Source organism: Fusarium tjaetaba (assembly GCF_013396195.1).
Source record: "Fusarium tjaetaba strain NRRL 66243 chromosome Unknown NRRL66243_c0000053, whole genome shotgun sequence".
NCBI lineage: Eukaryota > Fungi > Ascomycota > Sordariomycetes > Hypocreales > Nectriaceae > Fusarium > Fusarium tjaetaba.
In genome coordinates, this window is record NW_023501249.1 from 43515 (window position 1) to 67187 (window position 23673).

Here is a 23673-nt window from a genome sequence, read left to right on the forward strand (position 1 = left end):
CCCCAGGAAAAAAGGGCAAAACACAAAGAACTCGATTAAGCTTCCGCATCCACTTGATTCAAAGCAATGACATTATCTCTTTGTCAATTTCCTCAACTGTCTTGATCCTTTGTTGCTTGATCACGGATGCCATGACCGAGGCTATCACTTGGACGCTTGTGTGGGGCTTGGCTTTAGCTTGGGTTGTCGAGTTGTCTCGCGACGCAGAAGTGGTCTCAGTTGGTGGCGTGTCAACGACTACCCTAGATCAATTCGGGATGCGAAAATTCATCACCAGTTGAGCTTAGAATGGAACAATTGAGTCACATGCGCATTGTTTACGTATACCAGGTCAACTTTGTCGGCGTGTTTACATCTGAAGTATTACAAACCACCAAGGATGTTGCCTTTGAGCGTTGTCGAGCCTGTGACAAACATCGTGAAACACAACAAGCATCACATAACCCACGCCAAACAGGTGTTACTTCAGCTACGAAATCTTCTTTCAACAAACACCAATGCAGTAAAGTGGAGGCAACACAAACTTCAATACCAAAATTCTTCAATAACACTGGTATCTATCGCCAAAACTCAAATCAACGCATCTCCACCCAACCTGGCCATCTATATGTTCATCATTACATCCCATTTCGTATCACTCATAGCATCATTTTAGCCAATCCCAAGATGCGACTCCAACACCCTTAAGCAGAGGATTGAACGACTCTGTAGCCTTCAGACACCAGCTTTGTAATCTCTTCATTCTTATGTTGCAAAATGCCCAACGCATATGCAACATCGTTCCATTGTCGCTCTGTCTCACAACGATTGAGTCGTGCGGCAAGCTTCTCGGCCAGCTGTTTGGCATGTTTGTCCTGGTCAATGCGTTAGTTATTGCTTGTCCAACCATGAGTGCATCACATACCTTTTCAACAAAGCCAAGAAGGAATTTGACAATCCTGCGGAAGCTCTCCTCCTCCATATTGCCGCCAGCACTGAGCAGACTGAACATGTCGACAAAATGGTTGTACACAGCATTATCCTTGGTGCTGAGCTCGGTGAAGAACATTCTCGCCAAATCAGCGATCCTGCGATCTTCATCCTCCAAACATTTGGCCATCTCGCCGAGCTGACCCTTGACCTTGACCTGTCCAGCGAGGATCAGGAAGGTCAATGTCATGAGACACGTTCGCTTGACGGATGCATCGTCGTCAGCCAGTCTGCGGTAAAGGAAGTCGGTGTTCTCATCAATGAGATGATTGAAGCAGACTGCCATGTCACCTAGCGCGATAACAGCATTGCTTCGAACAGTGGCGTTGGGCGAACGCTCCATGATGGTGATGAGCAGCGGTAAGTTTGCTTCACAGTACTCGGCAGACACACACATGAGCTTAGCGAGACAGAGTGTCGCGGCGGCCTGGAGTCCCTTATCGGCGTACGTTGTGTTGTTGGCGCATATCTCTGATACCAGTGGGCCAAAGACGGCTAGTAGAGAGTTGGGTCCGTATAGAAGCTCTCGCTCACGAATGTGTGCCATGGCTTCTGTAAAGTCATCCTCTGTTGTGCCTCCGATCAGATCAAGCTCATCCGCATCTTCCTTGTCCTTGTCGTTTTTAGCGGGCGCTGCCTTCTCCTTCTCCTGCTTTCTGCGCTTGAAGTCGAGTTCACACAGCTCAAGATGAACAATTTGCTTGATGGCAACGTGGCCGACGATGAATAGAAGCTGAGACAGAGCGATGGCGTTGTCACGTTTCTTCTTCTCACCCTGGGTCGCAGTCTGGTCGGCTGTTGGCGCAACCTTGGTCTCATCTCGCGATGTAGGGCGCGAGCTGGGTTGCGAAGATGGTGGGGTGCGAGACTGCCCAAACACCTGTCGTGCTTTTCGTCGAATGAGATCCGAGCAGAGGGTATCGGGATGCTTAGAGATAGCATAGATGGCGTTGATGGCCTGCTCTGCTACTCCATACCACTCCTTGCTGTCCGAAGGAACCTCCGTGATGGCAGCCAATCTGACTGAAACGGCGTGGTCATTGGGCAATCGTGAGAACTTGACAGGAGAGTCCTTAGACTGTCGTCCAGACGGGTTAATTCGCCTCAAAGCAATGCACGTAAACTTGGCCAACTGGAGATCATTGTGTCCATGCAGACCAAGACCAGTCCGAAGCATGGTCTCCATCTCACCAACCACAATCTCGGGGTTTGCAGTTGCCAGCATCCCCAAAACAATGATAGCACCTCGGCGCTGAGTCCGGGAAATCTCCCGTTTCTGAACACCATACACTTGCCAAAGCTTGTTGATAACAACCTCGGGGATCATGCCGCCCTTCATCATTGTCGCCAAAAGCTGCTCCAGCGATGTGAGCTCAGCAGGTGTTGCGCCAAAGGTCAAACTGATCATGTTTCGCGCAATGTAAATGGCTGAGTCATTGGGACTGAACGAGTCAGGTGCCTCGAAGAATAGTCGCCTGTAGCACTCGATCAAGTGTGTCTGGACACCCTTTCCTTCATCGCTATTGCCCTTGGTCCAGATGAGTCGAAGCATACGTCGAATACCGACCTTGTTCTGCTCAATATTATAGGCGTCACCGACCTCAAAGAAGTCCATGGCCTCAATAACCTCGCTCTTGTTCCTTGACCCGAGGAGCTGGCAGATCGTGGTGGTGGCGTCGTGGATGACATCGATAAACTTGAGAGCCTCGTTGTAGTACCGCCGGGTGAGTGTCAGCTTCTCAATAGCTTCGCTTGTAGCAGCTTCCTCCTGTGCCTTCTTGATGGCAGCCGCCTTCTCCTCCTCAGTCATCTGGGTTGGCTTCTGGGGAGAGCCAAGTTGTGTTGCCTCATCAAGAAGCTCGTTGTCAACAGTCGTGTTCGCTTGGTCGCCTCCAAAGCCAGGGACACCAGGAGGAGGCTTGAGAGCATCCAACTCCTCCTGAACCATGTCCAAGCGAGCCTGCCACTCCTTTCTTGACAGCTGAGCGCCGTGCATGACCGTGAAAGGGTGTGTCTTGATAAGTGTGCCTAGAAGCTTGATTGCGTTACGTCGGACATTGCTGCTCTTGTCTTCCAGACTTCTACACGCGAGCTCTGCAGCCTTTTGTCGTCGCTTGGGGAACTTTTGTGCAAGATCGCAAAGTCGCATATACACTTGTAGAGTTCTGCACCGGCAATAGGGGTTTATGTCGAGGAATCGCTCTTCTAACACATCGAAAAAAGCGTTCAATTGGGACTTGTGGTTCTCGCTGCGCTCATCTTGCTTGCTGAGGTAGCCAACCATGTTTCCGCAGACCTCAATAAGAGCACATCGAAGAGTATATGACTACTCTGGTTAGCTAAAGACATAGGATATATACCTGAAAACCTACCTCGCTATCCAATTGCTTCGCAAGCATAGTCATCTGCTTGATCACCAATCGTGGCGCCAGCTCAGAAAGCTTGGCAATAAAGGAAGAAACAGACTTAGGTCCTCTAGTATCGTTCGAGTTGAATTCTTTGTTACTGATTTCGCGTAACACCTCGTCAGCGAGCTGAGGATAGTCGTAAGTTTCTGCTAGAATGTGTAGGAATTCGGCCATGGGTTCCGACAAGTGCTCGAAATAAGTCAAGTTCTGGATGATGTTGATTTGCGCGGCTTTCAGTTGTCAGCATCTCACTTGATTTGGGCACTTCGACGTGCTTACCATATCCATGCCCATGATGCTTCACTGCAATGCAAAGGACCTTGAAGCAGTGCATTCGGATAGTTGTTGTCTTGACTCGCTGCTCACTCTCCAAAACCATGTAAACTGGGCGGGTAAGGAGACCAATGAATGTATCTCGTTCGCTTGTTGTGAGAAAGATCTTAGAGAGCTTGAGCTTAAGGACCTTGCACATAATTTCCAAAGCTCCTTGAAGCTGTGTAGCCGAATCCCAAGCTGCATCCTTATCCTTTGCAGGCCCCTTCTTTCCCTTTCCGCGTCCTCTAGCAGCCGGTGCCGCTGACGACTTCTCAGCGGCCTTGGTCTCAACAGCAGCGATCGTCCATTGCAAGAGGAAGCCGTATATCTCGAGTAGCTTCTTGTGGTGGAGTATCGAGTCTTGCTCGTCGGGGGAGTCGATATCGGAGTGAACAGAGTCGGCCTCTGCACTCAAGCCGCTCATAACAAGGTCGAAGATCTTGCTCAGGGCGTGGGTGGGGAGATGTGCTGTGTATCTGGGATTTTCTAGCTCAGAATGTTGTCCCACAGTCGGAGTATCAGGTGAATGATGGAGGGATATGGGGGCTAACTTGAGGAGAAACTGCAGCGAGTCCATGTGGGAAGCGCGCATGATGGCATCTGGATTATCGGCGACTGCGTCCACGATAGGGTTCAGGACAGAGTTAACGACAGGGAGGGTAAGGGCCTCGGGATCATTTTCGCAGTCGAAGAGAGCCCCATCAGCTTCAGGCGTTGAAATGCTGGCTGGGTCCGACATGTAGTGCTTCAAGGCATCGTTGAGGTCAAAGTCAATGGTATCCATGGCGGGCGATTCGACAGTGTCGTCGCAAGTAGCGAGCGACACGAGGGAAAGAAATGAAGCGGTAAGAACGGTAAAAGTAATGAAAGGGTATCACAAAATGATAAAGGACTAAGCGTGCCTTATGCGCCGAATGTAATGCGACCAGGTAATACCAGACCCGTTAAACCTGACCGTTTGGTGCTTGTTGACAATGCAAGCTTAGTACCAAGTCGGTGGAGGGGATTTAGATTTGGCTGAGGGGACGTGAGCGAACCCCTGGGCAACGATTGTTTTTGTTTTGTTCACCGCGACCACTCAGAACCCTTCCCCTCCATGTCCCGCTAACAAGGCAGCGCGTTGAGCCTATCAGACCCCTGCAACCATTCATCGAGGCTGGCTTTCATCTTTAAGCCCCTCCAACTTCAACTGCATCTGCAACCCGTGAATGCTCTGAAGGCTCAATAACAAAGTCTTGTTCTTTTGCTTAAGCTTGTTTTTACCTGGGAGAGTTCGAAGCGGCCGAAGTAAGTTTCTTTTTTACTGGGTACATTTTCTGTATTACAAAGCGATCATGAGCGCCGCGGTTCATCAGCATGTTGAAGAGCACTTCGATATCCATGAGGATTTGAGGACGGAGGATACGGAGATGATGGTAGAGGAGGAGCGCACTGAAGAGGCAGCTCCGATAGACGAAGACGAACGCGCCGAGTCATTACAGCAGGCGAATCAACAACATCACATTCAGAAAATGCAAAACCAACAACCCCAACAAGAGCCCCAGGAGGAAGAGGAAGAAGAGGAGGAGGAGTCCGAAGACGAAGCCGTTGACCGAACCGTTCAAGCAGACATGGACAAGTTACAGAATGACTTTCCTGGTTTTCGCAATCGGTATCGGTTGATCAAACGCATCGGTGAAGGTACATCCCCGTTTCTCCCATCTGCGTCTCATTGAGGTTAACTAATGTTGCCAGGAACCTTCTCTACCGTCTACAAAGCCGAGGATATTATGTACGACCACTACGACAACAGCTGGGACTACGAAGACGATTCGTCAAAGTGGACACCACCACCTAATGCAACTGAAAGTCCTGTGTCTCACCGTCCCCGTCGCAAGGCACGTTACGTCGCCATCAAGAAGATCTACGTCACCTCAAGTCCCTCGCGAATTCTCAACGAACTTGAACTACTCCACGATCTACGTCAATGCCCCTCTGTCTGTCCTCTAATCACCGCATTCCGCGAAACCGACCAGGTTGTGGCTATCCTGCCTTACTTTCGACACGGAGACTTCCGCACGTACTTTCGCGACTTGACCATCACAGAGATCTCTGTTTACCTTCGAGAACTCTTCACCGCCTTGAAAAGTGTTCATGAACACAAGATTCTGCACCGAGACATCAAGCCTACCAATTTTCTGTACGACCCCGGTACACAGCGCGGTGTCTTAGTCGACTTTGGTCTTGCCGAGAGGGAAGGGTCTGATGCCAAGCCTTGTCTTTGTCACGAGTCCCGAGAAGTCCGAAGGCATCGCCAAACAAACTCAGTCTGGGCGCAGAATGCTGCGACTCCTCAAGCAGGATATCCCAAGTCTGACACCCGATCATCCCGACGTGCCAATCGTGCTGGAACAAGAGGTTTCCGTGCCCCTGAAGTCCTCTTCAAGTGCACAGAGCAGACTACATCCATCGATATCTGGTCTGCCGGCGTCATCCTACTTACTATTCTTTCTAAGCGCTTCCCATTTTTCAATTCGGCCGACGACGTTGAAGCCATGATTGAGATAGCGACTATCTTTGGTACCAAACGCATGAAGGCTGCAGGTTTACTACATGGTTGTGTTTTCGAGACCAGCATTCCTACCGTTGGTCAAGCCGGCTTCTCGATGGAGAAGATCATCATGTGGAGCACATGCAGAGGCGATGACAAACCTCTGACAGGAGAGGAAAAATTGGCCATCAACTTCCTCGAATGGTGTATGGAGCTGGATCCTGACAGGAGAATAACGGCTGCAGAAGCATTGAACCACGATTTTCTTCTCTTGGGCGACATTGAAGCCGAGAGGCAAGAGAACGAGCAAGCAATGGCGGGGCATTAAAAGAATTCTGTATCACTAATGTAATCATAGAAGCATGGAAAGGCGTTGGTTTGAGTATGGTGTTATGGAAGTGGTTGGTTAGATATCCGGTACATAGCCCAACATACCCAGTATCACAAACGTTTCGCGGGAATAGATACAAGGACATCAATAGCACGATCACAGTGTATGAAAAAAATCTTGTCATTCATAATCATGGGCGAAAAATCGATTTTTTTTTCGTTAACTCCTTGCAAGAGTCCCTGATGCAATGCCCGAAGCCGACCGACCTAGGTCCCTGCTCACAGGAGACCTGTCATCCATTACCCGTTGTTCGCGGGTTGGAGATTCTTTTTTCCTTTCGCGAAAATTCCCATACAAGCCCATCCGACTCCTAAGCAAGCACAACATTTAGAGAACAGTTGCTTGCTTAAGCGACAAGCTCAACGACACCACCGGCCTGCTTGATCTTCTGCTCAGCAAGGCGGCTGACCCAGCGGGCGCGGACGACCAGAGGGATCTCGGGGAGACGGCCCTTGCCGAGAACCTTGGAGTAACCGAGGGGGAGGAGGTCGAGGACGGGGACGGTATCCTTCTTCTCGCCGGAGACGTAGGCGTCACGGGTCTCCTGGGGGACGAGAGACCACAGCTTGTCGAGGTTGATGATGGGCTTCCAGAAGTGGTTGGGCTGCTTGTGGAAGTATCGCATACCAACCTTACCGAAGTAACCGGGATGGTACTGTTATTGAGTTAGCCAAAACCTCGTCCCAGTCTTCGCTTCAATCGTGCTGTCGAACCTTGTCCATGTTGGTACGGTGGTGGTGCTGACCACCAGCAAGACCACGACCACCGGGGTGCTTGCGGTGCTTTCCGACACGTCCCTTACCGGCGGAAACGTGACCGCGGCTGAATTACAAGTCAGTCCATCTCAAGTTCGGTATAACATCGTTTTTAATCTCGTCGGGTTCGAGAGCAGCCGCCGACAAAGGGCGATTATTGTGAGCTCCAGCGGTCTATCTCTGAATTTCCCTAAGGAAACAGAAACGGACGCGGTCTCTCTCAACGACCAACCTCGTCGACGGCGAGGGGGATGAGGACATACTGCTTGCGGGTCTTTGAAGTACGGGTAGGCATGGTGACGGCTGTGGTTGTCGACTTGTCCGATTGTTCACAGTCGAAACTTCGAAATGGAGGGTGATATCCTGTAAAGCTAGCAAGAGCCGAAAATCTAGACGAGGGCAGAGCAACCCTAAGAAAATGGCTGTGGGAAAGCGGGGCCGACTTGCGCTCTTTCCAATTTTAGCGGGTCAGGTGATCTCGTGGGTTGACCGTGGTGAGACTCGGTGAGGACCCACCAATGATGGGCTCAAGGGTAACTGATGCTTTTGAGACGCGACTGAAGCGCGGTGACTCTGGTCCTCGATCAACTGAGAACTGATGTTATTTAATCAAGATGGCGCAATCCGAAGTGGGCAAAGTCACGCAAGATCTTGAAAAGTTGGACTTTCATCACCCGTATACACCTTATGATGTTCAAGAGCAGTTTATGAAGGCTGTTTACAACGTTTTGGAGACTGGTAATGGGCAGGTTGGCATATTGGAGAGCCCGACTGGTACAGTGAGTGCTCCCCAAGGCTGAGACGGATATTTTGATACTGCATTGATTAGCTTTGACTCTCCAATTCGTCATCCTACCAGAAATACTAACATCGAATAGGGGAAGTCACTGTCATTGATCTGCGCCTCACTAACATGGCTCCGCAACCACAAATCCAATCAATTAGAAGCATCTATCCAAGAATCAGCGGAAGCTTATAAGGATGAACCATCATGGCTCGTTGAGCAGCTTCTCCGCCGCAAGCGCGAAGAGCTCGTTACTCGCTGGGAAGATCGAGAAAAGCGTCTTGAGACCCTTCGTCTTAAGGAAAAGGCACAAGAGGAACGCTCCCGTAAGCGTCGACGAGTTGAAGACTTCGTACCCAGTAGATCACGCGTAGAAGATGAAGATGCTGAGTGGCTGCTTGATGACCCTGATGATCCCGACGCTGGACCTCATGACGCGCTGTCTGGCTTGAGTAAAGAGACACGAGAAGTCCTTGCGAGTATCGGTTTGGGAGGGGCAAAGAAGCCTGAGGAGGAAGATGGTCTTTTAGAGGAGCCAATCAAGGTGCGAATGTCTTCGAGGAGCCATAAAGTACGAGTAGTAACATTGATAGATCTATTACACGTCCAGAACACATTCTCAACTTTCGCAATTCATCACCGAACTTCGTCGCCCCTCGTTTCCACCATCACTGCCAATATCACTCGCCAAGAGCGAAGAGACGAAGATAGAAGCAGTAAAGCTTCTACCATTGTCATCCCGACAAAGATTATGCATCAATCCCGCTGTCTCACGCCTTGGGTCCGTACAGGCCATCAACGACCGGTGCTCAGAACTTCAGCAGCCAAAGTCAGGACAGAAATGCCCCTTCGTACCCAAAGGAGATATGCTCTCACAGACACACCAATTCCGCGATTCGGCTTTGGCCACCCTGCCGGATATTGAAGACCTTCATCAACTTGGCAAATCACTCTCTGTCTGTCCATATTACGCATCGCGAACTGCTTTACCAGGCGCTGAGATCATTACACTTCCGTATCCTCTACTGTTGCAGAAGAGCGCCAGAGATGCGCTCGGCGTCAAGCTGGAGGGCAGCGTTGTCATTATCGATGAGGCGCATAATATCATGGATGCGGTGGCAAATGTGCATGCGGCTGAGATTAAGCTGAGCGATCTGCAAAAAGGACGAGCCATGTTGGGCGTTTATGTGAAGAAGTTTGGCAAGAAACTCAAAGGCGTCAATCGAGTCAATGTTGGGAGAGTGGGAAGAGTCATTGATGGTCTTAGCGAGTGGATGAATGGGGCACTCAAGTTCAAGGTCAGTCTACTGCCACTGATAAAATCGCATTTACTGATGTCCTGCTAGCAAGAACATGGTATCGTGGATCCCAACGACTTGACCCGACCAAAAGGTATTGACCAGATCAACATGTTTGAGCTCATTCAGTATATCCAAGAGTCAAAGCTCGCCTTCAAGATCGAAAGTTACATATCCCATGTCGAGAGCGAGGATACAAACTCCAAAACACCAAGATCCGGTTCGCCAGTTCTTCACACCCTAGTATCGTTCCTCATCGCCTTCACAAATCTGAGCTCCGAGGGACGAATATTCTACCAAAAGATCAAGGGGCCAACCCCTGACATACAACTTTCTTACTTGCTCTTATCCCCGACTTACGCATTCTCATCTATCGCGTCTAGTGCGAGAGCAGTTGTGCTTGCAGGAGGTACAATGTCGCCATTTGACGATTACAAGGACCACCTATTCCCATCACTGAAACAAGAAAAAATCACCACTCTCAGTTGTGGACATGTCATTCCGCCCGAGAACCTCTGTGTCTGGACACTGGCCTCTTCAAGGCCTGGGGCACCACCCTTTGAGTTTAGCTTCCAAAAACGAGGCGATGCAGAAATGATAACGCAGCTGGGCCTTGCGATTCTGAACCTCTGCTCATTAGTTCCCGATGGCGTCGTTATCTTTTTCCCCAGCTATGGATATCTTGATGAGGTGGTAACTGTTTGGCAAAAGAGTCCAGGGAATGCACAGCCAATCTGGGATCGACTGGCCTCACGAAAAGCACTCTTCAAGGAATTAAGGGGCGCATCAAGCGATGAGGTTCTCCAAGAATATTCCGACGCCATCCTCGGCGAGAAGAGCAACGGCAAAGGCGCCCTTCTTCTCAGCGTCGTAGGTGGTAAGATGTCAGAAGGCATCAATTTCTCCGACCGTCTCGGTCGATGCGTCATAGTAATCGGATTACCCTATCCCAACATCGCATCACCAGATTGGAAAGCAAAAATCGAGTACATCGAGACAACGACACAAAACAACCTCACAGCGCAAGGCGTGGCGAAAGAAGAAGCTATAAGTAAAGGCAAACAGACAGCGAGAGACTTTTACGAAAACGCTTGTATGCGGGCAGTTAATCAGAGTATCGGCCGTGCAATCCGGCACCGGGGCGATTATGCGGCGATAGTTCTTGTGGATCGACGATATGGCACAGAGCGAATCCGGGGCAAACTACCGGGGTGGATAAGAGGGGGTTTAGTGAAGGACGGTCATGAGAAGGGTCTCGGAGGTCTGATGGGCGCTGTCGGAGGGTTCTTCCGAGGAAAGAGGAACAGGATCCAGAATCAGTAAAGGCGATCATGGTAGGGCTGGGTCTTTGTTACTTCCAAGTCTGGGCATAACGAAAGCTTTCAGATCACGAGACAGATTTGAGCTTGTCCAAAGATGGGAGCTTGGTTGTGGGTGGAGGTCGAGACCCTTCTTGGCGGAGAAGAAGAGGCAGATTAGGCTTTTCCGCCACAGAGACCGTGCTTTCGATGGAAGATCGATGGACGGCGTGTTAATTAGTTAGAAGGATGCAGAACATGCGTCGAACATTCGATGTCAGATTGTGACAGGGTTCATGTCTAAAAAGACCGAGACAATACCATTGTTGTAGCTTTGCTTTGCAGGTGCTACAAAGCTACAGCCAAGAAGCATTTAATGATAAGAAAGCATGAACAGAATGAATACACGTTCTATGAAGGGTAGATACGGCAACATCAGGCATTTCCTGTCAAACACGCCTTGACAACACGCCTTAAGAAAGTCGCCCGCAGTAAAAGCTCCATGCGGCGACCTTTATCCCGCAGAATCGCGTTAGCAGTCACACTAACACCGACTGCGATTGGCGAATGAATGAATTCTCGTTGGTTGATAAAAAATACTAGCGACATCTCAGAAAAAAAAAAGGCGGAACCGGGACCGGGACCGGGGCGACCGATTTATTTGCCCGTTGACTCTTATAAGACTCATTCTCCTCACTCACCCAAGGTATTGGATAGTTCATCATACTATTATCTTGCTTCTTTTTTTGGAGTCTTGCAATGGCGACAAAAACAGAACAGGCTCCAGAGAGGAGCATGCCTCCTGATGATGATCACAGCGATGTCGAGAGTCTCAAGGCAGCGGCTCTTTTCCACAAAGCTTTGCGCATGGGAAGAGTTGAGGAGAAGGGTATTCAGCCAATTCCCCTTGAAGAGCGCACCGTGACACGCTTTTACAATATTTTCACCGTCTGGGCGTCTATCAACTCTAATATCCTTGGGCAAGTTAATTTCTAAACCTTTTTATAAGCGTATACTAACAAGCGCAGTATCACTTTTGGCATGCTGGGCCCATTGGTGTATGGCCTGAGTTTGAGAGACTCTGCGCTCATCATCCTCTTCTTCTGTCTCTTCTCAACCATCGGGCCTGCGTATCTTGCTACATTTGGTCCTAAAACTGGAATGAGGCAGATGATTCAGGCGAGATATAGTTTTGGTCGATATCTCGTCTCTATTCCTGTTCTCCTCAACCTCGCCACTCTGACCGGTTTCATGGTCATCATCTTTGTCGTCGGCGGACAGTGTCTCTCCGCTGTATCAAGCGGCCACTTGAGCCCTGACGTCGGAATCGTCATTATTGGTATTTTGTCACTGTTTATTTCGTTCTGTGGATTCAAGGTTTTGCATTACTACGAGACTTATGCTTTCATCCCCGCCATCATCGCCATCACCATTGCGACAGGATGTGGTGGTTCTGAGCTTTCGAAGCAGGCCCCTCCTGCGACACCAGCGACCGCAGCAGCAGTTCTCAGCTTTGGAATGATTGTTGCGAGTTACATGATTCCCTGGGCAGCCATCGCAAGCGATCTTACGACATATTTCGATCCCAAGGTCCCCTCGTGGCGCGTCTTTGCGTACAGTTACCTCGGTCTCGTCGCACCCACCATTCTCCTCATGGTTCTTGGAGCTGCCATTGCTGGGGCTCTTCCAAATGTGCCTGAGTGGTCAGAAGCTTATGGTGAAACAGCAGTCGGAGGCGTTCTCGCAGCCATGCTTTCTAGCGCCGGTGGCTTTGGAAAGTTTGTGGTGGTTATCCTCTCGCTCACTCTGTTGGGTAACACTGGCGGCACAATGTACGCCATTACACTCAACTTCCAGACTCTTATTCCTGGCTTGATCAAGATTCCCCGCTATGCCTTCGCCATTGTCGTTACCGTCATCGTCATCCCCACTGCTATACGAGCTCAGCGCGATTTCTTTGTCAATCTTGAGAACTTTGTCGCTCTTATCGGTTACTGGTCTGCATCTTTCATTGGAATTGTTTCAGTTGAGCATCTCGTTTTCCGAAAAGGTCGCTGGGAATCTTACGACCATGCGATCTGGAACGTTGCGTCTGAACTACCCCTTGGTATTGCGGCCATCGCTGCAGGTATCATTTGCTACGCGATCGTTGTGCCTTGTATGGCGCAGGCTTGGTGGACTGGCCCAATTGCAAAGACGACTGGCGATATTGGCTTTGAGATTGCGTTTGTTATGAGTTCGCTATTCTACATACCATTCCGATGGTTGGAAAAGCGTATGTCAGGAAGGTAATTAGGGTGATACGGCCTCAACGCCGGAGCGAAGATAATGAGGTGGATGCATAGATAGGTGGATTAGAGAAAATATGAGCATAATTGGCATACTTGACTTAAACGTACTTATCTGGTGAAGACTGAGGCCCCCTTAATGAACTTGCGCCTTCTTCCTTACAGTCATCATCATCCCATCCCTTGGCCTCCCGTCCAACCCAAGCTGCTGGAATGCCAAGCCCCCAAATACGAGATCGAAATTGGTATGTTTCGTCTTGGGCTCTCTGTTGGGCTTCAGTCCCGCACATTCAAACGTATACTTACCCATAGTCATGACCATGACAATCTTGAGTATGTTCATTCCCATATTCTGGCCAGGGCACGTTCTCCCATCTCCGCCAAATGTCCTGAAGTAATCACCGGGGATGGGTTTCTCTTGATTTAGCCATCGTTCTGGTCGAAAGGCTGCAGGATCCGGATATATGTGTGCGTCGTAGTGGATGGTGTGTGCGCTGGCTGTCACGACGAGGCCATTGGCGATAGGGAGGCGGCGGCCATCGTTTGTGGTGACTGTCGTCCCTGGAGGTGCTTGTTTTAGATCGGAACCGAGGGGGTAAAGCCTCAAAGACTCTTTGAGAACCGCTTCTGTGTAATGGAGTCTTCGAAGCATATTTGGGTTGGCGAGAAGAGTGACTTCAGGAGAGGTTCCAAGCTGTTCAATGTGTTCTTGGTTCATCTTTTCCACAACATCAGGGGCTTTTGATAGAAGCATCAATAGTAACTAATTTAATATGGTCAGACAAGTATGCTCACAGAGAAGGAGGGTCGACCTACGCAGAGAGTGTTCGTCGATGTGCTGTGCCCTCCCAACAGCATCGTTCTTAGACTACGGCTGAAATTAGCTTGTGCTATCCGGTGCCGAGAAGCAAAACCTACTTGCTAAAGAGCATCTCTTCTTTGGAACTAGAAAGCCGTGGACGGCCGTACACACCTCTCTTCCTTTCCTCCAGCACAGCTTCCGCATGCTCACGAACCAAGAGATCCATGATGCTTCTCGGGTTCTGCCTTGATGGAACGCCTCCTTCCCGAACAATCCGCTCCACGCATTCGTTAACCTTTTGCCTCAGGGAGCTGTTGAGCCTGCTAACGATTCGGTGTCTTTTCCATCGTCGGGGGATCTGTATAATTGGGTTATAGGCAATGAGGGGGTCTGTCTCTCCTTGAGCAAGATTCACAAGGTCCCTCAAATCCTCCAAGACTTGACTTCCTACTGTTTGAGAATACTGAGGCTCTCCAACTGTGACTGTCGCAGCTATGTCGAATACTGGTTTCGCGACGAGCTCCTCCATGGAGAATGTGTCTCCTGTCACGGCCAACTCGGCCAACTTATCTTGGAATAGCAGACATTCGTCGATCATGATATTCGTCATTCCTAGGACATGGCCCATCGAGAAAGCCGGACTAACAGCTGTGGCCATTTTCCTCCATAGCGCGCCGTTGGTCGCTGCCATTGTTCCCTCGCCAAACATTGGCTTCAGGAATATCGCAGTAAAGGGATGTATAGGAAGAGGTTTCGGAAGGGATGAGTTGTCCATCAGTTTAGGATCAGTAATCACGGCCATACCAGGGCCTATAGGCCAGAGGTCGAGGTAGAATATTTCTTCAAGGTTGTATAAGCGGACCATTTCTGTATAGAGGAGCTGCGGGTGAGTGTTTGGCGGCATCGATGCTGCGACTTGGCTAAAGACCTTGATATGGCCGAACAGCCAGCTATGGGGAGGTCCTGGCTATAGGTAATTAGTTGATTCAAGCGTGTTAGTGAATGGCGAGGTGAGGTACCAAGTCTCGGTAAAATCGGCGATGGTTGTAGCCACGGCATAATATCACGATAATGAGACATGTTGCCAACGTGGTAGCTAGAATTGGCCCTCTCATTTGCGAAGAAAGCTCAATGATGGTGTTGATTATATGCATTTTGATAAAGTCGCCTTAAGAAGAAAAAAGGAGCTTCTATGAGATAAAGAGTTTTATCCTGAATGTTCGCCATCTCAGTCATGGTTACTTATACATGGATCCAAAGGGCTTGGCTGAGATTGAGTTACACGATCTTGAATAGATTCGGGTTCCGATGCCCATCAACCCTAGAAGCGGAGTGCAATTGATGTAGTTGGACATGGCGTTGATACCAAAGGCACAATGTGCAGTGCAACGGCGAAACTGTTTCATGGGCGGTCAGTCCGTAAGTGAAGATAATGAACCCGATGTTGGCTGAGACATGACACCAAAATTCCCAATTCGCAAAATCTCGGACATGATTCAACTATTGACATGTGCAAGATCACCAGGGTTCCAATTGAATTAATCCGATATTACAATTTATTCCGATCTTCATCTCATATTCATCGGTAGAAGTCTCTTGAGATTTAATTGGTGTAGCCTTGGTCTTACGCACTAATCCAACCCATGACATCCTCCCTCCCGTCTGCCTCAGATTCCCTGCCAAGATTTTCACCTTCACTTCAAGACGCCCAAAATGTCTGGAAATCTATGGTCAATCCCTCTCCAAACCACAAACTTCAATATAGTTGTCGCTTTTCTCGGCGGCTTCATATCAATCTTCGGCCTCGTATCCTACCTCCTCAAAGAAAACTACTATCTCTCCGAAGCCCGTACGTCACCAACACCCTTGCATAAATATCTCTTGGCATTTCTAAAGCACATTCCCTGTTACAGTTATCTCTCTCTTGGCAGGCGTTGCATTTGGTCCTCATGGCGCAGACTTCATTCGTCCAAAGGACTACGCTGAGTGCGCTGAGTTTCCCGAGTCGTGCAATTTTGACCTCAATGCTATAACCCTCAACTTTAGCCGCCTTGTCCTCGGCGTGCAGCTTGTTCTTGCAGGTGTGCAGTTACCGAGTAAATATCTCGTGAGAGAATGGAAGTCGCTTAGTTTGTTGCTTGGGCCTGGTATGACTTGTATGTGGCTTGCTACGAGTCTGCTTGTATGGGCGCTTGCGGGACAGCCGCCGTTCTTACATGCCCTTGCTATTGGGGCTTGTGTTACACCCACTGATCCGGTTTTGAGTGCTGTTATTGTGAAGGGCAAGTTTGCGGACCATAACATCCCGCAGGATCTTCAGTATCTCATCACTGCTGAGTCTGGTGCCAATGATGGACTGGGCTACCCGTTCCTCTTCTTGGCGCTCTATCTCATCAAGTTCACAGGCGCTGGAGCTACATCTGGAGGAGCGGCGGATGCTATTGGGCTGTGGTTCGGTATGACCTGGGGTTATACCATCCTTCTCAGTGTAATCTACGGCGCTGTGGTGGGATGGGTTGGCAAAGAGCTGCTTCACTTCGCTGAAAAGCACAATTACGTTGATCGCGAAAGCTTCCTCGTATTTGCCATCGCCCTAGCACTCTTTGTCTTAGGGACATGTGGCATGGTCGGTACAGACGATGTTCTAGCATGCTTCATCGCCGGTAACACATTCACATGGGACGACTGGTTCCGCCTCGAGACAAAAGACGACTCTCTCCAACCTACAATCGACATGCTGCTCAACGTTACCATATTTCTCTGGTATGGAGCCTACATCCCCTGGAGAGACTTCCATGACAACTCTGTTATTCCTCTGTGGCATCTTGTCATCCTGGGGATTTGTGTCCTTATCCTGAGGCGACTCCCGTGGGTATTTGGAATGCACAAGTGGATTCATCAGATTGAGGAGGTCAAGCAGGCTGTTTTTGTCGGCTTTTTTGGACCAATTGGTGTTTCGGCAGTGTTCTATCTGTTCATCAGCCTGGAGTTCATTGAGGAGCATCTTAGTGATAATGGTAACCCGAGGAGTGATGTCAAGAATCTTGGAGACCAGACACGCATCATTGTGTGGTTCCTCACAGTTTGCAGTATCGTAGGTGGCCGCTTACCCGTCAATTATTATTTATGCTAACAGAGTATAGGTCGTTCATGGCCTGAGTATCCCAGTCGGAAAATTGGGCTTCCACGCACCCAGGACATTGAGTCGCGTTGTCAGCGAAAGTCTGAGCGATGCTCCAGCAGGTGGACGACGACGAAATATCCCCTTCATTGGGAGGTATTTTTTCAGACAAGATAAGAAAGATGCCCGTCCGGCTACTGGTCCAATTGTTATCACTGGCGCCCAAAGAATGCGCTCAGAGCTGCCAGTCCATGCTGGCGATGAGACACCTCCAATCAGACGAGAGATACAGTTCGCTGATGAGGTCAGATAAGAGTCGCGAGTGAGTTTCCTTTATCTGGCATATAGATTCACATCGGTAGACGGTGTCATATGATAAATAGCGACATATCTCATTAAGCATATCCCTCTAAATAAGAAAAATAAGGCGTATCGCATAAAAGGCGACAATCCTTCAGCATTTCAGTAGCCCTATTACAGGGCCATGTCCCATCACATCTAAGCCAGGAGCATCGCAGCGCCAACAACAGCGCCGACGACTCCGTAAGGTGCCATGGCAGCAGCAGCGTTGGTCTCGTCGGGGTTAGAAGCATCGTTGGTAGCAGAAGCATCATTGTTGTTGTCGTCGTTACTTCCACTACCTCCATTACCACCGCTGGTACCGGTAGCAGAAGGCTCGTTGGAGTTCTGGGTTCGTGTGCCGCCAACAATGGTGGTGGTCAACTGAGACGCATCTGTAGGTCGAGTCGCATCGACTGAGACGCCAGAGACAGCAGCTGAGGCGGCGGATGCGACATAGGTGGTAGATGAGAAACCACAGGTGTACATGATATCATCAATTTCTACACAATTAGCGCAGCTCATGTAATTCCTCAGGAGAACTTACCCTCAGTGTCATCACGGATATCATCATCGTCGTCATCGTCATCCCGGTCGTTTTGAGCATTCTGGTGAATGCAGCCGGCGCAGAGAGCAGCGACACGGCTAACGTTGAAAGAGTCGTTTGTGCAGACACACTGAGCCTCAAGACGATCTTCCTCGCGGTCACGATCGCCACGGAGGTCAGTGTCGCATGTCTTGGTGAGCTGAACAATTGGATCACAGATGGTGTCGCATTCTCGTGGGATATCGTCCCGGTCAAGACTGACGTCTGCTCGGGCGAGGTAGAGAAGGGGAGCAATAGCAAGGGCGATGGTTGAAGTGTACATTTTGAGTGATTGTGTGAGAAGAAGTTCTGTTGGTGTTGTTGGGTTTAAAGTGTGACGGGGTAATTGAGGTTGTGAATGAAGCTGTTGATGATGAGAGAATGAATTGAAGGACAAAGCAGGCATTTATACATTCTCATCGGTCAACTCCAGTTTCACAATACATTCTTACTTTCTTGGCAACTCTTATTGCATGTCACTTCCCGACGATCCCCTTGGCCAGCCGAAAGCCTCACCTTAATGTCGAGTGATCCTTGCCTGCTTTCACCAAGCCACGGCAGTCGTAATGCCTGGGTGATATGCCAAGCAATTAAATCTGCCCACCAATTGATCGTCTGCACGACTCAGAAGCTTGCTCGTCACTGGCTTCACGATAACTTTCGTCTCCGCTTCTACGGTCTTGGCGGAGCGTCATGGTTAAAGCGTTGGGCTGCCATTCTCCACTGCCAAATTTCTTGCTTGTCTCCAAGTCTGGGGAACTTGTTGTGCCAATACTCTCGGCGAGCTTGTATTGACCTCGAAGCTATTTGCAGATAAATTACAGGATATTGGTATCCGTACTAGAGGCATGTGGACTGATTATGCTTATATTTCTCCGGTGTGCGATATAAGCTTAAACTTTTGGCCCTGCGTCATAAGTGACATACAACCAGGGTCGGCAATTAACAAAGAAATTCGAGAAAGCAAAAAGATCAACACACGCACGATGATCAGTGGCTGTTCCCCCCCAGGCCACGCAATACCCCCTCCACTACCCCAGCTCCCGCAATTTATGCTTGATTCTACTGTCGCGTGAGGTCTTTCCTCTCTGAGAAGCACATTGATCGTTGTGATTCGTCTACCAAGGTTTACACCCGTGCATTCACATTGGTCAAAGGTATTAGAAGCGTGGACTCAGCTGCCAAGACGATATCACAGCCTCGCTAGCCACGCGTTTCCATTCTATCTTTAATAGCAGAGTTTGTCTTGGCGATCCATCAGTTTGAGCCCTATCGTGTTTGAGCCTCGTTCAACGTGGTGATCTCGGAGGTTTTCGTTTGGTTATGAGAATACACTGACTGCGTAACTTGGGAACACAGACGTTTTGGCGGCGTTTTTGGGAAGGTCGTCGTGACGTGGCTCAGTACGTTGTGAAGACGACGCAGAGATGTTTGTCACGTTAAATCCTGTATTGCCAAGACTGTTGGTTATCATGACGGCAGGCTGAGTACGCTCAGATCGCTCTGAGACGTGGTGATGAGGCGCAAGAGAGAGAAGGGAAATGTCGGAATGGAGGAAAGGTTCGGGTTCTAGAAAATAGGTCCGGATCGGCTTCTTGTGCTACCTTGATGATTATCACTGGGCATGAATCAGAATGCTGATCTATATCCGTTTATTCACTATCATATTGTCGTCAATTTAGCGCGAGGATGTCTGTATGGAGACATGAAAAGAAGAACCGGGATGAAACGTTGAGATATCGCATTTCTTTCCGTCTCGCTCCTCCTCCAAACGACTTGCACCGATGTTCGTTCGCACGTTGACGCGGGTTATCTGCACATCCATGGGATAAAAGTACTCAAGGAGGTAATGTCTCTGAGTGATCATCTAAATGGTGGCTCACTGCGCTCTATATTAGCTTCTTGATCCCCCAATTCCACAGCAACTCACATTTGTCAATCTCTCATTCATCAACACTACCATCCTCCAGCGTTGTCACATCGTATGCGAGCCTCAACTCAAGCAACAGTCTTATCCAACTCTGCCAACACAATAGGCGTGGCTGATTCAATCCACTCACGTGGAATCGTAGTCATCTCTCCCGTCCTAACATACCCCAACTTCTCATACCACTTAATTAGACTCTTTCTCGTATGCAGCGCATTCAACCCAATCTTGCCAACACCAAAATCCTTCATGAGATACTCTTCTCCATATGCAACAAGCTTTTTGCCCAAACCTCCCCGCTGCAGTGTCGGGTCGACAGCTAAGAGACACAAACGGCCGTAATCAGGGGCCTTTCTCATAACGTTGACGCACCCGATTATAGGGCCCTTGGGGGTGTCACTGGCGACCAGGAATTTGCTATCTTTTGAAGTGATCCTGTCGACAATGACGGATATCTCGATGTTGAAAGCTTCAGCTAATTCGGGAGATCCGATCCAGTCGATGTGAGCGTCTCTGAAACGGAATGCTGCTTCGATGAGCTCTTGAAGACGAGGGGCATCATCCTCAGTGGCGACGCGAAAGTGCAAGTTAGACATTGTCATTAATTGGTTTTTTGAACAGTACTGAAAGGATACCTAATGTCAATTTGTTGAAGTTCATTCGATCGTATACGTGACTCTTTAAATACCTCAAACTCCCGTGGTGATCACCAAATCTACAATATTTAAAATAGGAAGGTCGTCTAAGGGCGTCAGATTGACGCTAAAGAAGTGAAAAACATGTCATATTAAAGGGTTCTCAGTGCCGTTTAAGCGGTCTGTTGTAACCTAAACTGATCACTGTCGGACAGTAAGGGCGAGCCTTTTGATCGACAGCCCTACAAGTGGAGGGCGCAGGCAGTATTGAGGCTCGGAGATAGGGCAGCAGACCAATGGGAGAATTTGTATAATTGCCTCAACTTCTATCTTTGCGCCATCGTTCTTTTGTCTTATTTCCATCTTCGTTTACTAGGTTGTTGGCAAAAAATGCTGCACCAGATATCAAATGTTCTTGATCTGGCCTGTAGTGAAGCTGCTTACCCGAGACCCGTATCACTGAGATCAGTGAAGGACACTTACTAATTTTCTTCCTAGCTATTGTGTGCTCTATGAAAACTATTTGTATAAGATCCTTCGTTTTAGGTACCAGAGGGTGTTGTGCATTTATTCCCTGAGCAGCAGAGCGGTGTCGTTTTGGCCTATTTATTAATGATTTTATGTCATTTTCTCCGCCGGGACAAGCTTCACTACCTCATGAAAAGACTATTGATTCAACTTGCTCGGTGAGAAGTGAGATCGCAGTGTACTTGTTTGGAAGTATCTGCCTACTCTCTTTGGCGTGTCTTTGTGTCGGGCTTTCCGGCCCCCCATGGGAAAACCCGACCGTTTCACAATGTGGCTTCAGTGAAAGCGAGCTGGGCTCCTGAGTGAACATGGAAAGCCCTCGCTCTTGTATTCCCACTCCAACACTGATCAATTCTACCTACCTAGTTGAGATCAATTGGAATTTCTGCTCAAATTAAGTACAATATGTGTAGGAAATCGGGTTGTCATTGCGAATAATTGTGCTCAACAACCAGAGAGCCTTTCTCAATTGCTTACGATCCCCTAATGATTGGAGCCATGGTCCGCTTCGACTGCACAATTGCAACCAACAAACACCAATGAGTCAGACCCAATTACACAGCCCAAACTTCATGCAATTGAAACTCGATGCATCGCAATTGTCCTATCACTGAAGAGCAAAAACGGCGATCCCGATAACCCATCTCACACCGTTCGGGTCCACGGGCCCATGGCCATACTGTAAGCGCCCGCTGCAAGGAATGCTTTAGCGCAAGTGTACCCATAATCCAGCACACTGTACGCCGACCTCGTGCAATATAAAACACCATCCCTCGTCCTCACTCTACTTTTCTTTCTTCATCAACACCAACGGACCCTCCCACCGTCCGCTCCTCCTGTTCCCCTCTTTAGCCTAATCGGCCTCTCTGCACTTACAGGGGAGGCCAAGCCCCCTCGAACTTGAATCAATGGAGGTCGCAGCAGCATCAGGAGCAAAGTGCGCCCGACAACTCGTCATGTCATGGTAGTCTCATCAGTGCCCCGGCGCCAGATTCTGATTTTGGCCTCTTGTGCGACGTTTCTCCCTTCTTGGATCTTCCCCTTCTCGACTTCGACTTCAGCTCCCAAGGTGTTTACCAGGGAAATGATGCGTCGTGGAATTTTGGTCAGAACATGGGAGAGGGATTGTTTGATCAGATTATGATTCCTGATATGAACACTCTGGATACGAATACTCAACTCGATGTGGGAGATGGCTTCCTCGCTCAGGAGCAGCCTCTCATCACTGTCAACTCTTCACCGCTCGAGCAACCTTCAACATCAAGCACTCCCCACCCTACTGCTACCACCACCAACAAATCTCCCTCTTCATCTATCCCAGGAACATCCACCTTCTCCCTCCACCCATCTCCCTCCTCTTCATCAGGCTCCTCCCGGAAGCGCAAATCGTCACCGGAAGATGAAGAGTCAGCTGTTACCCTCAAACGCCAACGCAACACCCTCGCAGCTCGCAAGTACCGCCAAAAGCGACTCGATCGCATCTCGGAGCTCGAGGAGGCACTCGCCGCTATGACAAATGAGAGAGACGATATGAGGCTTCAACTTGCTAGGAGAGAAGCCGAAGTGGATGCCTTGAGAGAAATGATGGGAAAGAAGTGATGGAAGCAATACCGGAAACAGAACGAGAGGAGCAGGAAAGGAAATACAGCACAAGAGTTCAGCATCATTGTTTGGATTCGGGGCTTTGGAAAGACTTCTAGATATGTTACTTGTCAGCGAGGCGCATTTTGAATTATAATGTTTTTTTGTTCAATCATCCAATCGTAATTCCTGTGATGTGGTGTATGTTGTCAGATGATGATGCTCTTAGCAGGTGAGGTCGCGATCGCACTCATCTTCATCATTTTGTCTCAACCCTTAAAATCAATTGCTTCGTTCTGTCAAGTCACCTCAAGCAATTTATACATGTTATTCGACGTCGCAAACCTCCGTAACATCCGAACGATGCTGGTGTAGGTACCAAAATCAGACTATGTACATAGAACTTACTATTCCATTATCTTGCTTTCCATGGAATGAGTAACAATGAATCACAGACTGGATGTTGGCCAGTTGCGATAGAAGGACAGTGCATCACGAGTACAACAGCACTGTAAGGACCCCAGACGAACGTGCGGGAAGTGGGGTAAATGCGAGGTCCTTTGTACGATAAAGGATGAGCCAGAATGAGTCATTTCGAAGACTTCCCTTTTAGGAAAGAGAAGATTGTTGTCGTTGATCTGATCTGATTGGTTTGATCTTCACCTGTTCAACAGGAAGTATCCTGATATTGAGAGATGCTTGGGTTCGAATACCAACCTTTGGTAAGTATCCTTTGTCAACCAGTCTGTTTTTGCCGTGGTGAAGTGCTGGACCTCCCAATTGACCTAATTGCTCAACTACTGAGGATTGTGTGCAAGATTGCGTTCACAAGTCTTGAGCTACAATAACTGGAACTCTTAGGAGTAAGTCCTCTCTAGGCTATTGACTGAGCACGCTACTCCTCACTCGAATTCCATATTCCTCTTCTTTTACCGAACTTTTGTTTTATCGCCTAGGAATTGCAATTCTGCCTTGCTTCTCGCCGCTACGACCCCAGTCACGGAATCATCAGTCTCAATCTGAGCGACCCCTATCACAACATCCGGTATGGTGTAGTGGCTAACATTTCGCGCTCTCATAACCTGAGAGATCAGTTCCGCGGAGCCCAGGGTTCGATT

General features: G+C 49.0%; 10 protein-coding genes across 10 annotated transcripts; 5 read left to right on the top strand and 5 right to left on the bottom strand.

Moving 5' to 3' along the window:
- Positions 1-683: 683 nt before the first annotated feature.
- On the bottom strand, positions 684-4476 carry FTJAE_2646 (condensin complex subunit 1; the record flags this gene model as incomplete). Its single annotated transcript, XM_037348861.1, has 4 exons — positions 684-854; positions 905-3295; positions 3342-3607; positions 3657-4476. 4 exons carry the CDS (start codon positions 4474-4476, stop codon positions 684-686), a joined length of 3648 nt encoding a protein of 1215 aa, XP_037210254.1.
- Positions 4477-5026: 550 nt separating this feature from the next.
- On the top strand, positions 5027-6550 carry FTJAE_2647 (CDC7 kinase; the record flags this gene model as incomplete). The annotated part of the gene is made up of 2 exons (XM_037348862.1): positions 5027-5372; positions 5427-6550. The coding sequence occupies 2 exons, from the start codon at positions 5027-5029 to the stop codon at positions 6548-6550; spliced, it is 1470 nt and encodes a 489-aa protein (XP_037210255.1).
- Positions 6551-6959: 409 nt separating this feature from the next.
- Positions 6960-7663, bottom strand: FTJAE_2648 (60S ribosomal L27a protein; the record flags this gene model as incomplete). The annotated part of the gene is made up of 3 exons (XM_037348863.1): positions 6960-7268; positions 7327-7435; positions 7632-7663. 3 exons carry the CDS (start codon positions 7661-7663, stop codon positions 6960-6962), a joined length of 450 nt encoding a protein of 149 aa, XP_037210256.1.
- Positions 7664-7982: 319 nt separating this feature from the next.
- On the top strand, positions 7983-10773 carry FTJAE_2649 (chromosome transmission fidelity 1; the record flags this gene model as incomplete). The annotated part of the gene is made up of 4 exons (XM_037348864.1): positions 7983-8147; positions 8247-8696; positions 8746-9450; positions 9499-10773. The coding sequence occupies 4 exons, from the start codon at positions 7983-7985 to the stop codon at positions 10771-10773; spliced, it is 2595 nt and encodes an 864-aa protein (XP_037210257.1).
- A 734-nt stretch (positions 10774-11507) lies between these two features.
- On the top strand, positions 11508-13040 carry FTJAE_2650 (purine-cytosine permease; the record flags this gene model as incomplete). Its single annotated transcript, XM_037348866.1, has 2 exons — positions 11508-11704; positions 11777-13040. 2 exons carry the CDS (start codon positions 11508-11510, stop codon positions 13038-13040), a joined length of 1461 nt encoding a protein of 486 aa, XP_037210258.1.
- A 132-nt stretch (positions 13041-13172) lies between these two features.
- Positions 13173-14992, bottom strand: FTJAE_2651 (cytochrome P450 monooxygenase; the record flags this gene model as incomplete). The annotated part of the gene is made up of 4 exons (XM_037348867.1): positions 13173-13799; positions 13853-13904; positions 13955-14805; positions 14858-14992. The coding sequence occupies 4 exons, from the start codon at positions 14990-14992 to the stop codon at positions 13173-13175; spliced, it is 1665 nt and encodes a 554-aa protein (XP_037210259.1).
- Positions 14993-15551: 559 nt separating this feature from the next.
- On the top strand, positions 15552-17272 carry FTJAE_2652 (Na+ H+-exchanging; the record flags this gene model as incomplete). The annotated part of the gene is made up of 3 exons (XM_037348868.1): positions 15552-15687; positions 15752-16932; positions 16982-17272. 3 exons carry the CDS (start codon positions 15552-15554, stop codon positions 17270-17272), a joined length of 1608 nt encoding a protein of 535 aa, XP_037210260.1.
- A 185-nt stretch (positions 17273-17457) lies between these two features.
- On the bottom strand, positions 17458-18167 carry FTJAE_2653 (uncharacterized protein; the record flags this gene model as incomplete). Its single annotated transcript, XM_037348869.1, has 2 exons — positions 17458-17801; positions 17846-18167. 2 exons carry the CDS (start codon positions 18165-18167, stop codon positions 17458-17460), a joined length of 666 nt encoding a protein of 221 aa, XP_037210261.1.
- Positions 18168-19882: 1715 nt separating this feature from the next.
- On the bottom strand, positions 19883-20407 carry FTJAE_2654 (acyl n-acyltransferase; the record flags this gene model as incomplete). Its single annotated transcript, XM_037348870.1, has 1 exon — positions 19883-20407. The coding sequence occupies one exon, from the start codon at positions 20405-20407 to the stop codon at positions 19883-19885; it is 525 nt and encodes a 174-aa protein (XP_037210262.1).
- Positions 20408-21472: 1065 nt separating this feature from the next.
- FTJAE_2655 (GAF domain protein) lies at positions 21473-22573 on the top strand (the record flags this gene model as incomplete). Its single annotated transcript, XM_037348871.1, has 4 exons — positions 21473-21475; positions 21537-21655; positions 21707-21799; positions 21853-22573. 4 exons carry the CDS (start codon positions 21473-21475, stop codon positions 22571-22573), a joined length of 936 nt encoding a protein of 311 aa, XP_037210263.1.
- Between the last annotated feature and the right edge of the window lie 1100 nt (positions 22574-23673).